This window comes from Mugil cephalus, chromosome 4 (genome assembly GCF_022458985.1).
Source record: "Mugil cephalus isolate CIBA_MC_2020 chromosome 4, CIBA_Mcephalus_1.1, whole genome shotgun sequence".
In the NCBI taxonomy this organism is placed as follows: Eukaryota; Metazoa; Chordata; class Actinopteri; order Mugiliformes; family Mugilidae; genus Mugil; species Mugil cephalus.
In genome coordinates, this window is record NC_061773.1 from 13002616 (window position 1) to 13017727 (window position 15112).

At 42.6% G+C, this 15112-nt stretch overlaps 1 protein-coding gene across 1 annotated transcript in view; it reads right to left on the minus strand.

Moving 5' to 3' along the window:
- Positions 1 to 6566: 6566 nt before the first annotated feature.
- LOC125006758 (plexin-A2-like) overlaps positions 6567 to 15112 on the minus strand; it is a 74431-nt gene continuing 65885 nt past the window's right edge. The window contains exons 27-32 of the mRNA XM_047583099.1: positions 14293 to 14389; positions 13445 to 13644; positions 13121 to 13290; positions 12077 to 12289; positions 10898 to 11048; positions 6567 to 8997 (exon numbers count right to left, since the gene is read on the minus strand). Of these exons, the coding sequence (XP_047439055.1) occupies positions 8902 to 8997; positions 10898 to 11048; positions 12077 to 12289; positions 13121 to 13290; positions 13445 to 13644; positions 14293 to 14389 (927 nt within the window). The 3' untranslated portion in view covers positions 6567 to 8901. The remainder of the gene's footprint in view (positions 8998 to 10897; positions 11049 to 12076; positions 12290 to 13120; positions 13291 to 13444; positions 13645 to 14292; positions 14390 to 15112) is intronic.

The following is a 15112-nucleotide window of genomic DNA, read 5'->3' on the forward strand; positions in this document are numbered from 1 at the left end:
TGTCTGCTTGAACTGTGAACCCTGTCTGGACGAGAGCTGTAATCCACCTCGCAATGAAAGGTGAGAGCTGACAATAGCCTGTGACACTCAGGTCCTTAATAGGCTTAAGGAGATAGACCGTGGAGCAGAATATCATACCCGAAACAAAGGTGCGATCCACTGTTATGCTAATGGTATTAATCCATTCCAGCGGCCCCGATGCCCCCACCGCTCTGCAGGGCCATCAATCAACAACAGCCATCCCGCTAGTTGAGACACCACAGGGTCTGCTTAAACCTTTCACACTTCTACAAAGTCCCGAAAGCTCCCCGGCCCCCCTGCCACTTCAGGATCTTTGTGTCACTTTTGTTAGCTCTTTTTTTGCTAGCTACTTCTCATGCTCTCTGTAAACGACACATCTGGAACCACTGGTGAAGGTATGCTAAATGAGTTGTTAAAAAAAAAGAAAAGAAAAAAAAAAGACCCACCCTCTCAGCTGCAACGGCCAAGTCGAGAGAGGTGATCTGGACCGAAGCTAAATCGTACATTCTAGAGAAACTCTTGTAATTCGATACCCAGTCCCGGTGCCCATATTCCCCTTGTCCCTGTTTTGGCCCCATCCTTCCCCCCTCCGTCTTCCCATTTCCTCCCTGTTACACCCCCCTTCCTCCACAGCCCCCCTATCAAACATTCAGCTCAAACAGCGGGGCGTTGAGGTGGCCAATTGGCCCCTCACTGTGACTCGAGATGAGCTTTGCCGAAAACCCTAAGACAAAAAACCTATGGTGTGTGTGTGTGTGTGTGCGCGCGCCTCTGCAGCAGCCGCAGCTGTTCAGCAGCAGTCCAGTCACCCCAGTAAAACATTAATTTGGCTGTTAGCTAGTTAAGTATTTCTGCTACTTGAGTCCCTGTGAATCACTGGTTCCTGTCAGACAGCATTGAGACACAGATTAGACCTTTTATTCTCAAGAAAGAGGAGTAGGACAAACTTAGTTTTCCGTTGTGTAATTCCTATCCAGAACCCTTGGATATTTATTTAATTCCTGGGATGATATTAGTATATTACTTCATCGTTTTTTTATACCAAAGTTTGACTTAAGACCGGAGAATTAGAAATATAAATGACTTTATTGCTAACTACTCTACAGTTACATAACTAACAGTATGAATATTAAAAGATAAATAAGAATACAAATGCAAGTCAACATAAAATCCAAAGTTTTCAATTGAAATTGCAGAACTATATTTGAAATTACAGCTGTTTGGTTATTCTGCTTCCAAATGGAGGTTGCAACATGGGAAGTTGTGAACACAAAGCTCTTCTTCTAAAGAGCTAAAAGAGCTAAAAGTTTGTGACGAGTGGCTAACTTAATGTAGTGTGTGCAAAGGCATAAGTGAAGCGATTAAACCCTTGGGAATGTCAACATCCTCCTCCAACAAACAATATTGTAAAATTGTGCCAAAACCGCTGTATGATTAAATCACAACATATTAACTTATCCAATTTCTCGTTTTCTGAAAACGTCAGCAAACGCGTCACGATTCGTGGACTCTCTGAAAACTTCCAGTTAAGAGGTTGTGAATACCTCGACAGGACACACTTGGGCTTTACTTATGGACACGTTAAACGCAATAACATTTGAAGGCAGCAGTAGTGAATGGATGTGGGAAAATATGAGCCAGAGATGAAGTCTAAGAAAACTTACAAGGACATGGGTCAAGGAGACTCTAATGTATAGTGTAATAATGTGTAGTGTCTGGAGTCCATTTTGCTCTCAGTGTCATTGTAATTTGAAGATATAAATAAGTATTTGTCTGCAGATACAGTGAGGGGAACTCCTTTATGGTCCATAAGATACCGTGCTTCCTCATTTCCTCTTCCTTTGTGACAGCATTTGGTCTAAAGTGTCATGGGGCAGGAAACCAGAACGGACACCGAGTGCATTCTTGCGAAGACCTCAACGAAAGCCAATCTGGAAAACATTTCTCCTGTTGGCATCCTTTGCTTTAGAGCCAATGAGTCTGGCTTCATATGGCTTTATTTGTTTATCCTATATTGACTGTCCTGCACATCTGTTGTAGTTTATGGACTTTAAAAGCGCAGCCTCCCTTTTACTTTTAGCCGCTGAGCTGTTTCTTCAGCAACAGTACGTTGCAATCATCATATATCTGCCGGTGCTGTAGATTATTCCTGACAGCAGTGTGTATTTTCCATTTTAGTTTGGCGCACAAAGGACGTTTCAGTCCGATTTGAGGGTTGCGCTCTGCAGTTGCATGCATCGTGTGTATACACCTCGGAGCATGTGTGTTAAACGCTTTTCTGTGGAGCATCTCGGGAGAATATAGGCAAGCGGGTTCAATATCAAAAGGGGAGCATTGTGCTTTTGTGGTTGCACTGTCTCAGGAGGAGTTCCCTTTAGATTTACCCTATACTTTTAAGACCACAAAAATTCCGAGCTGTTGCAAAACATTTTGTGAACATGCAATCTTGTTCTACTTGCCTGCCTGCTGTTCTCTTTTCTTTTTTTATTACCTCTTTCAGTTTATAACATAGACATGAACACGTGCCATTAATATAACAGAAAACAAACATGAAAGTACTTTCTCCAGGTCCCATATTAGAATGAAACATATGTTCTGGTAATGTGGTTTACTTCACTGTTCTGATGAACAACATAAAGCATATGTATAGATTTCACTTCATGAAGGAGTTTGGTTTTGTCCGAGGAGTCTTATTGTGTGGTAATGAGGCAGCTTAAGCTGCTTCTCAGTTATCCCTTAGATCACAGAGGCTTGGCTTGTGAATCAAAAGACTACTTTAAGAGACAGATCATATTAGAAGAATATGTCAGGGATTATTTGTTCAAAAGGGGAAAAAAAGTTGGCATTTTATGGAAGACAGATTTCTTTATGGCTTTGTTTACATTGTAAATCTCCAAAACGGTTTGCAGTGTTTGCTTTTCATTCTGTCTCGCGGCACCCTCAGCAATGGATTACATGGAAGAGCAGAGGCAGAGCTCCGAACAGGAAGTTGTAAAACAGCAGCTGGCTTAATGCGACGATCATCTGTGAGAAGAGCATTTCACGCGTTCGTAAACGAATTAGCTGCTTTCTGTTCTGACTTGAGACACACACACAAAAAAAAAAAAAAACAGATGTTGGTGCATTTATTAAATGGTAAATGGTTTAATTAAAGTTTTTAATTTTAGTTGAGTTATTTGCAAAAGCGCACAAGCAAGCAGCCACAGAAATACGTCCACGTTGTAACGCTGAATTTATGGAGCTTTGAAAGTAGGAGCCATGAATCCCACGAAGCTCACCGATTGGCTACATAGGCGGGAGTCTGTCTTGAAGTGATTTTGTGAGTGTGGGAGAGGGAGGCTGAAAAGGAGGGAAAATTGAGGGAAAGTTTGGGAGGAGGAGGAGCAGGAGGAGAATAGTGGGAGGGGTGTTCGTTTCAAACTGCTGCAAAATGTTGACCGTTACTTCTCCGTGCTGGGCAGCGGGGTCTCTGCCTTGAGGCGAGCAGGAAGAAGTAAAAAGGGTTTGACAGACGGAGGTACCAGATCAGTCTTTCCCTAAAAGAGAAATGTGCATCAGGGACGTCCCTGTGTGGGTTCTCTTTACGGTCCCTGGGTTCAGTCTGGGTTCGCCGGTTGTCTGTGTCCTGACCTATACGATAAAGCTGCATGGCCCTGGCCCAGCAGACACACACACACACACACACACACACACACACACACACTTATATTCACGTCCTCAGGCGCCAGAGCTGAAACAAACTCTTTTTTGTTGCTGACACAAGCTTACCCTTTGCCCTCTGCCTGTATCGTATTTTCAGAGCCCTCTCACATATTTTCCTTTCACCACTCTGCACCCAAATCATGTCAGTGAATGAATGAATGAATGAATGAATGAATGAATAATCCCCAATCCTTCTCTCGATGCTTGCAATAATAGCTCTGACCAGAAGATGGCATCAGTAGACTGGTGTGCAGTCCACGCCACCCATGAGCCGGACATTAGATTCATCAGTGCATCATTTAACCCTTCATTTATGTATTGCTTTGTACCATTGTCCACAGTGATTCATCCATTAGTCTGAGGTGATGTGTAATGGATGTGGTTACGGCCGTTCAGAGTACAGCCTGCTACGGCCCCGGTGTTGCTAGTGGACAAAAGAAAAATGACTTCAACAAATTGGGGAAATAAAATGCCGTCATGCATTCGCTCATCCAATAAATCCTGAAAGAAGTTGTTACTGATGGAGGCTGTGGTCATTTGGGATTTATTCCATGCAGGCGCCAGGGATTTCTCTCGACCCAAGGCTAGAACCTATACCATGTTGTGTATATATTCTGATAACGTCACATGTATTTAATTGAAGCGGCAGGAGACTGATGATTGCGGACCTTCATTTGCTGAAGGCTGTGTTCCAGTGGTGCTTGATTCTGCACCAGTGGCAATGCACATGCTTTACGGAAAATCCATCTCGCAGTGATCTCAGTGTCGTATCTATAATCAAATAATTGCTCAGGGTTTTTGGGCTCCTGTTCCTATATCCATATTTGTTTGCACGTGATGGTGCAGCACCACAGCTAGCAGTGCCACACCCACTCTAAGCAGGACAGCAAAGCTCGTGAACCTCGTCTGCTGACTGTTAACGCTCCGCTGGGTTGTTCACACTTGTTTATGTGCATAGGAAGTCCAAGGTGTTTTCCATTCAGCATTCATTCCACAGACAGAGCCACGGCTTGAATTATTCCTCAAGATCTTCCTGTCGGTGCACAAGGTCCGTTTTCCCCTGAATCCAATATTCTGAGCAGCAAGAGAAGCTGAGGGTTTGTTACACGTGGCGACGAACGGCCGGTGAATCCACAGAACCGAAAGCGCTGCTGTTCTGTTCAGACTTTCTCATATGGGTAATGTAATTAAGTAAACCGTGCGTCAAAGAAAAATAAGTTCTCGCAGGGTTTCATGGAAGAATAATGGGTTTTTGATGGATGCAGTAGCTCCATAAACCTGTCTGGTACCATCCTACCAGAGAGTCATTCAGTGAGATATCCTGCAGCTTCCTCAGCTGTCAGTGGAAGAGGTCTGAGTCCTAATGATCCTCCTCTGAGTGTGAGGGAGAAGTGAGGGGGGGATTTTTGGCTATTGAGTGTATGCACTCTGACAAGTAAAGAGTGAAGACGAAAGGTTAGAGGCTGACAGGTATACAGAGGACCCTTCCATACAGTGTAGACACCCTACCTGGATCTGACAGGTATGAGTAGGGAGGTCTGCCTCTTCCTACAGCCTTCCTCCCCCCACTGCTCTGCTTGCCCAGAGCCCCGAGGGTTAAACATGAATAATGAATTTTGGCTCCCTATGGCAAGTGCTCAGGATCTCCTATATGCTGCTCACATGCCGCACCAAATACTGTCACGGCACGGCCCGCAGTGCAGACTATTCTTCATTACGAGAAGCTGTTTGTCACGAGGTTTTGTGTTTCTTTGTTGGAATTTAAATGGATTTTCTCCAGGTTATTTCTTTGTTGTTCCACAAACTCTGCTCTGCGCTGCATTTTTTGCACGTACGTAATCTTTAGTATGACAACAATAAACGCTCGGAGCTCATAATGAAAATGACTGTGGCTTCCATTGATTCACAGCAGTGAAGTACCGCGTCTCTCCAAATGAACCAGGTTTTTTTGTGGACCCGCCTCGCTTCCCGGGTACCAGGAGGACATCGAACCCCTCGCTCAAATCTAGATCGCTATCTGCACATTTGTGTTGCCGCCGTCTAAGAAAGATTAACAACCTGGAGCTGTTTTGGTCTGGAAACGTGCGTGCCTTCTTCCTGTGGAGCGCTGTAAAAGCAATCCATCAAACGCACTTTTAAATGTGACCAAACTGAATGTGTGCCAAACGCAGTATTCCTCATTTTAAAAAAATGCACTTGAGGCTTCCAGTAAAATGAGTTATAATGCTATAGGCCGTAATGCTAACAAGATATAGTAACGTTATAGTATCTGTAATACTGCGTGTGTTTGTTAGATGATAAAATTCTCCGTCAAACAAAACCCAACCTAAGCTTGATTATACGAGTTTGTCCACGTTTGATAAAACAATTACGGGGCAAACAAGCACGTTAACCTCCAACTAAAAAGCCCGAACCACGGACGCACTCCTGGGACGTCCCTTTATCTCTGACATCAGTGTCCTGCGTTTTAGAGCTTTACCATAAAAACGTAGTTTAACTATTAAATTAGCATGCTAATGGCCCTCTAACGTAATAAGAATAGATTATCCAGTTATGTGTGGCAGACTTCAGATTGGGTTAAACGTGACCTCACCTCCAACAGCAGCAGCAGCAGCAATATTTAATCTGCAAAATGAAAAAAACGAGACTGAGCCGAAATAAATTATGGGTCGTAAAATGATTCTTTGGACAATTAACTGTGCTTTATGTTGTGTTACAGAAACTAGTAGTATAAATTGTGAATGGATTAGGAGATATTGACTTTTAATGAACACGATGTAGCGGCTTTAAAATACAGAGAAAGTCATGATCATGCTCGGGAAATGATCGCCACGGGCAAATGATCGTTTTCATCAGCTGCGCGTTTAATGTATAACAACAGTACAAAGTGAATCTTTTGCTTGCAAAATAGGAGTGTTTTCTATGTACAGTATTTATACAGTCATATATAGTTTAAAAAAAATTACATCTGACAGCTTATTGCACAACACATTTATAAATTTGTCGTCATCGAACCACACATGAAACGGATGATTTCTGTCATATTTCAACACTTAACAGGAAACGTGTTCATCGTGTACCGTGTTTTAGCTTGTTCTCGCAGGTTTACATAGATCAAGGTCCTGTGGGGTGCATACTGACTCCACTGATACTTAAAATGGTAAAAAGAGCAGCGCTCCTGACAGACGGCCGCCGTGACTCTATGCGGAACAATGAATCGGCCTCGGGCGTAGAAAGGCGCTGCAGTGGGTGAGGCAGTCCGTCAGAACCGAAACCCCGAATTTTATGGGCTGCCTTGGACCGATTAGTTTTTACATCGTGATAATTCTTTTCGAGTTTAGATATGGCACTATAACTACAGCAGCGGCGGCGGCAGCAGCAAGGGGACAACAAGCAGTCAGGTAAAATGTACACTGGGATGCAAAAATGAAAACACAAAAACACTATGTAAAGGAACAACAGAGCCGTGAAGCAGCAAACAGACTTTACAGGGACCAGCGACTGATCCGAACACGTACATCAGTAATCATATATCCACTCCGTTTACGAAATAGTAAGGAACACCTGCTTCGCAACGAGCTGCAGCACCTCTCACGTCTCGCTTCTTAATTCCAGATTTGTGTTCAATAAGTGGATTTATTGGGAAAATCAATAAGGCATCAAGGCCTTTAGCTAGCTTAATATGACCAGATTACTCCGAGGACCTGCAGGTGTTCTTAATATCTCGTACACCGAGTGCTTTTCAAGTATTACGCTCAATGTAAACAATGACTGATGAGACGGGGAGGGCCGGGGAGCGGCGCCGTTGGCCAGGGTTAGGCTAATCTGATCCACGATCAGGCTTATAGCGTCATTAATCATGCTTTCTGCTACAGTTCAATTTGGTCTCCACTTATCTTTGAATGGCTGAATTAGTGGTCTATAGATCATCACTGTGGAAAAAAAATCCTATCTTAAATGGGATCTTTTCCGTACAATGGCGTGTGTTATTAATAGCTTCTGCGGGAGCATTTAACATGAATTAAACATGAGATATATTTGGCACAAAAAAAGCCAGAGATTGCGTCCAGAAATATCTTTACATATATTTCAGATTGGAAGGTTAATGGTGTCTTGGTGTTGGATTATTAAACAGCCAGGCCGTCGCCTGGTCAGTGACAAATTTGGTATATGCTGCTCTCAAGCCCAAGTACTTCAGGTGGCCTTCATTAAACAAACAAAAATAAATAATAACTTACGACGGGAATCTGCAATGACACCAACATTTTTTTGTGTTATCTTTTTTTTTTTTTTTTAAGTGGAGAAGAAAGGCGTCGCAACACAAAAGTTTCACGTCTCTGCTCCAAATGGCTCCAAATGGAAACGTCGCTCCAAGTCCGTGATATGTTGTACGAATAAGTGTCCTTCATCGTCCACACACACATATATATTTATATGTGTGTGTATAAAAGCACTCTGAGTCTTGTCTCACCACATGTGCGGTCCCATTAAATTAGCTCCTGCCTTTGTTGATCTCCTCCAGCGACTTTTCAAGTTGAGTCATTCTTTATTAAGTGCTGTTCTTCAGAGCTCCAGCCACGCCACATACACACACGCTTAGCGTAAGAACCAACTACAAAGACAAACCATTACCCAGCGGAAAAGAATTGGCGGCAAATTCAGCAGCCGTGATGGCCTAAATCCTCTTTCTCACTCTCGCTCTTTTCCCTCTCTCCGTTGGAGTGTTTTAGAAGCTGGATGTTTGCCTGTTGGAGTTGCTTCTGAAAAAACGATGACATTGGATTCAAAAGTCTTGCTTTGGGACGTTCTGCTGTTTGATGTTTGCTGTGGCTCGTGTATGTACATTTGTATTTGTGTATTTATGCATGTGTGTGCGTTACGTCTTGGCGTATATATTGTCGGTTTGTTTATACAGTAGGTCCATTAAATCCACAGTCTCTCTGCATACATCAGCATGTGTGTGCGATCGTTCATACATGGCCACATCTGAGTGCCACGTGTGTCGCAGGTCCGTAACTCCTCCTCCCCGTTGATGTCGTATGTTTGTGTGCGTGTGTGTGTGTGTGTGTGTGTGTGTGTGTGTGTGTGTGTGTGTGTGTGTGTGTGTGTGTGTGTGTGTGTGTGCAGTACATGCCGGATGTGCGTAGAGATGGATGCATTTAGCCGTGTGTGTGAGTCTCAGCTCTCTGTAGACATGGCTAAGGTGATCTGCTCCACTTTATATGCTAACTTCTGCTTCTGGGCCTGTTCATCCTGCTCCAGCGCCTCGATGATCTAAAACACACACGCACACACACACACACACACACACACACACACAGAAAAACACACATGGGGACAAAGCAGGGACGTGAGGTGCATTATTTCTGGAATCACCGAAAATTTGTGATTGCACATCAAATTCAAACGAATCCAAAAACACTAGGATTAATTAGGATTTTATAACACATTAAAAAATGTGTTATGTTGTTTTAAGATTTCAACTGTTCGCTGCCAACTGAAGCAATCTGATGACTCTACCAAGGGCTTTGGGAAATTGCGATGGGCACTTTTTAGTATTTCTTTGGTAATTATCAATGGAATTATTCATTTTATCTCATTCTATAAGCCTTTAAATATTTGGCATGAATCAAGAGGTGTTCAAATAAAGTATTTGTTCTTCTATCCTCCACCAACGGCCCCGGGGGAAATATGTAGCTGTTTAGCTGCTAAACGCTCCAGACGCCTTTATCACATTTCTTCATTAAAATCAGCTGCCTGCTGTGCCTGGAAATGACACTGAGAGAGCTGTAAGAGTGGACCAGAACAGCAAAGTTGTGGGCTGTAAAATGTTGTGGGAAATTGTAAAAGCCGGGTGATTAGTGTGAGTTCATCAGCCCAAGCGAAGCAAAGCAATTTCATCCGTTGTTAAAGCTGCAGTGTGGAAGTTTTTGATTCCCCTTTCTGGCAACGAGAGTAATTACACAAACACTCTTGACACGTATGACGTACAGTATGTCTGCATCTCTGACTTCTTTCCCTCTTTTTCAGTGCTCTTCAGCCAGTTATCTGTGTCTTGGAATTTATCTTTGTGGAATGCATTTTTTTCCCGAAAGAATTTGAATTTCTTGAATGCTTTTTAAATAGTTTCATTCCTCCTGACCGCCAGAGATTAGATCAGACAGATATACTGTACATCTATCAGGCATAACATTATGACCGCTTTCCTTATATGGTCTAGGTCTCCCTTGTGCCTCCAAAACAGTTGTGACTCATCAGAGAATGGACATGGACCATTCACAGGGTGACATGTGGTGTCTGGTGACAGGATATTATTAGTGGGGGTAATTAGGGCCATAGGGCCTTTGGGTCCTATGGGTTGAGGGGAGGGGCCTCTGTGGATCAGGCTTGTTTTAGTACATCCCACAGATACTTGATAATTTTGGGATCTAGTGAATTTGGAGGCCAGCTCAACACCTTGTGGTGGTTTATATGTGTGACTGTGTCACACTGCCTCCTGCTGGGGGTGGCCGCTGCCGTCAAAGGGTGTCATTGCTATGGGGTCATGACATCCACATGAATGCTAGGTCCAAACGTTTCCCGGCAGAACATAGTATTGTCAATATTATTCACTTCTCCTGTCAGTGGTTTGAATGTTGTGGCTGACTGGTGTACATGTGGACATATGCACATAAATACACGCATGCATGTAAATATGCGGACGTGAAGAACCGTAATTTTATTCATAACTATCACGTTTCCACCTGCAGGGGTGATCACGCAGGAAGGGAGCGGCACCGATGATGCCGTGACCAGAGACGAGTCGTGGCGCTAATTGGCAAAATAACGACATGAAGCGGCTGCGCTCGGCTAAACTAAACTAATCTCAGCTTTGAGGTTCTAATTCTATGCTTGATTGAGTTCACTATGTGGGTTAGCTTGCTACAGGCGGAGAGCAAATTGCTTATATGTGGACTATACTCCTGTATGCTGTAGGCTACTTGATATACTGTGAAACACAGAGAGATGTGCCCCCGCCACGGGACTCATACATCTTTAATATAAAATGACTATGGCTGCTTTATATATATATATATATATATATATATATATATAGATATATATATAAAAAAAGGCTAACTTCAGTCAGTGGTAGAAGAATGTCTATTTGCAGTGTGTGTTGACTGGGCCTCACCTCTTGGCTGTACTTGCTGACGTATGCGTAGATCTCATGGAGGGCGCTGAGCACGTTGAACTCACTGGAGTGAAGGCGAGCCTGTTCAGCCAGATAGGCATTCATATCCTGATCGCTGATGGCAGGCAGGCGGTTGATGTCGGCGTAGTACCTGAGAGGAGACAAACACACACGCGCGCCGTCAGCGTCTGAAGGCACCACCGCGCATACCAGAGCTTTTCTCTGCAACCTGCCGTCGCGAACTGGCCTGAATATCCGGTGATAAAGGCGTCTCTAAATCTGCTGTGTTTTTGGCAGAAAACCAAGGAAATCGCAAGTGCACTTATTCAGTCATTTGAACGGTACACATATATGGACACACAAAGCCTCATGGACTTAAGAGGCTTCAAGGCAAACCGATTGATGAGACTAAAGCATTAGTCTTGTCTGGAGCTACTACAAATGAATTTTTTATTATCGACCGATCCTTTGATTATTTTTTTAAAGATGAGTCAATTCGTTTATCTTTTAGTTTTTCAGTGAGTGTTGATTATTTCTTAGATTAGTTGATTAATCCATCAAGTAGTTTTTCAATTGATCTCATTAATTATTTTCTGAGTAAACAGAGCAGCACGGGATGAGCAATACAGATAATGGACCTGTCTATGGATGAAGGAACCGTTTCAGACTTGAACGTACATGATGGTACTAATTATCCACAGTCAGTGTCAGAACTCAAAACGAAAAAACGAAACGAAACGTGTTCTTAATCAGCAAAGACATCGCTGACTATGATTTAACTTCAATTGTTTCTTCTGTTTAATAATGGAAAATGCAGCTCTGTTATTTACCTGCAAAAGATTGAGGATAAGGTTAATGGAAATCTACATTGTTTCATTTATAACTTCCAAACGCACCAGAAAGCAGCATTGCTGTATTAGCCATTAGCATCTGATCTAGAGTCTTATTGTGAGTTATTGTCTGAAAAACAACAGACACAAAGGACACAACGACAACACAGAGTGAGACAAAACTCAGTCCAAACACTGACCTCTTGTGTGACAACCCTGTAATAGTGATGAGGTGAATACAGACGATTCTGAATAAGAAAGTCTTGTTTCACATTTGATCCCCATTCACCTCACTCCTAAAACCAATCAACCTTAAGGTGGCGCTAACAGTGCAGCTCCACATACACACCTTTCTACCCAGCTCTTGTAATGCGGTATGTCCTTGGCGTAGAGCAGCTTGGTGGAGGGCGAGTCTTTGCCCAGACGGTGTTCAGACGTGGAGCAGGAGTCCATAAAGGTTTGAGCCACCACAGACAGACAGGCATCTGTGATGCTGCTTTTATGGATGTCAAACACAAACTGGGGATTCTTGATCACGTTCACCCAGAAGCGCAGGGGAAGGCTGAAGACGGGGGAGAGAGAAAATGATTTTTAGGCAATGTAAGACGCGCATGCTAAAAGAAATAATTTACTTCATTTGTGGAAAATCATCTTGTTGAATTAGTTTTTGATTAGCCCTTTACTGACATCTTCTGTTTTTCTATGATAATGAGATGTAATTTGGAAACACAGATTGCGCAAATAAATAATAGTTGCTGAGGATCATCAGAAAACGGCTTAAAGCAGCTCGATCTATTAAGTCCCCATGCAGCGTGTGCATGTTTATATGTTTGTGTGTTTCTCCTATTAGAGCCAGATGCAGATTTTAAGATTTTTTATCACCGTCGCTGAAAATGTTGTATCGTTTTCAGGTTTTAAGATGTTCTTCTCAGAGGGTTATTGGAACGCTTTTTTTAGAGAGCACCTTACAAAATAGGAGTTAAATTAGAAAACCTAATGAATTAGAAAAAAAAAATAGAATTAGTACTGTTACAATTATAAAATAGTACAAAGAGATATGAAGTCAATGTAGACATGTTGAAAAAGGGAATTATTAAGGGCATGAATGTTAATATTTAAAATCTAAATATCTTAAAAAATCTTTTAGATTTATTTAAAATCTATGTAAAATCTTTTAGATTTTCTAAGATCTTTACGAAAATTTCTGCCTGATTCCATCTTGTACTTGTTGTACGCAGAGTTCATAACTGGGGAAATACGCAAGGGTGAAAGAATATTGACTTCTCTGCTCTGATCGTGAATTAAACATGAAAATAAAAGCAGAGATTTTGTATGAAATTGCACGAAATCGGGGTTCCGACGCATCTGTTGCTTCAGAAATCGCACGTCTCACCAGTTGCTCTTCCACGTGTGGCGAACGTCCATGTCATGGATGCCGTGTGTGTCGGCCTGCTCATCCAGGAAGTCGAACATGTATTTAATTGCGAGAGGCAAGGCGGTGCCCCGGCACACAGTGCTGAACAGAGTCTCAAAGAGGTCGTCCACAAACTTCTGCAGTGTGCCCTGTGAAATAACAGAGTAGAGACGTGTAGTGTTTGTGCTTTACTCCCTAATTCCTTTGACAATTATAGGTGCAGATGTAGATTAGATATGTTTTCATATCGGTGAGTTGAGTAAAGATAGTTCCCAGTGTGTCACCGTAATACAGTGTGTGCACCTTTGTCGCTAGTAGCCTCGTCAGGTAGATCTCCGACACCATCTTGCTGCCGCGCTCTCCTTCTTTCTGGTCCCCGTGGTCGTGGTTCTTGACCAAGTGCCAAACTTTGACGCCGCTCTCCAGGTCAGGGGTCAGCATGGGCACGCGGGAGTGGGGGCTGTCGGGGCTGGTCGGGGTGGAGCGGAAGGGCACGTCCACACCTAGATTATCAAATATGAGATATATATATATATATAAAATGCTTTTATCTTTTGGTATTTTTTTCAATCCAGAACTCAAATGGAGAAAAAGTCCCAATTGTTTCTCAGATGTGAATGTAAGGTCAGCTGTCTTCTCTGTAATCTGCCAGTGAGCAGGTGGGATGTGTGCGTTTAGACTGTATAATCAGCTGCTGCCATTATTTCACCGGTTGCCATAGTAATGACACACTCTTTTACTAAAGGTTTCTATTCGGGCTCTTGGCCTTACTTTACTTTCTGACGCCCCTGTTGTCTTAGGACATCACGTCAGTGTTTTATGTTACTTAAAGGAATCACTCAACACCTAATAAAAAATAATCGGATGCAGTTTTAAATGGTTTTTGGAGTTTTTCCCGTTCAATTTGGGATGTACATAGTTTAGAGTTAGAGTTAATGTGTCCTGATAAAATATGACATCACATATACACTATGTCAATTAAAATACATTTTTGCTTTGGTCAAGTAAACATTTATAACGTCTTTGTGCCATATGAGCGTGTGTATTTATGTGACTGCGACAGACTGATGAGCGCCCACAGCTGATGGTGTGACACTGCCGTGAGCTCGGTGAATATTAAATAACTGTTTTTCTTACTAAACAGTACTGACCATATCTGCTGATGCTGCGTGGGAAGCTGGCTGAGGAGGGGATGTTGAAAGAGGACATCTGTTTGGGCACCAAGGCCACCACACAGCGCTCCGACACCTGAAAGACAAAGGTACAGTGAAGCCTTTTGAAGTTTTTTTTTATAGCTCGCAGCTGTTGGTCAGAATGAATCAAGGCTGGAATTACAAGCACGGTTTGAGATTAAACACTAAGAATCAAGGATTTGCACAATTATGATTCAGAGTGCTGGAGTAATTCCAGCGGGCTTTGTATGCAGTCCTTTAGTTCAAGTGCGGAAATCCACCATCGCTAGCTAGACAGGTAGCACATTAATCACCACGGCTTCAACTACCAAGACACGTCCAAGTCAAAATACTCCACTTAACTTAATTAAACTCAAACAAAACTTTGACACAGGATGAAATCGACTAAGCAGGTGTTTTTTACATAGTTACAAATATTCTACTAATAATCATAATAACAGCTGAGACAGAACTAAAATGCCTTTTGTAACCATCCTAGTCAAAACAGACTGGCTTGATTGGAAAGTGTTTTTCATCAGGTGGTGTAGCACGGCATTGCTAGACACAAGTCTTACACAACATATGTAAGAATACGTTACAATGTGTTACAACTGGTGCAAAGAAAAACTACCTCTACATACTATTGGACAGTCCTGCAACAAATCACAGCCATTTTTTTTGTGAACAAATTCAACTCTTCTCTCTATCAGCGTGCGTAAAGCTCGCCCAAATGATTTCATTTACCCGGCGGAGCTTTGCCACAGCATAACCATTTCTCAGCAGAGTGACGCAAGACCGG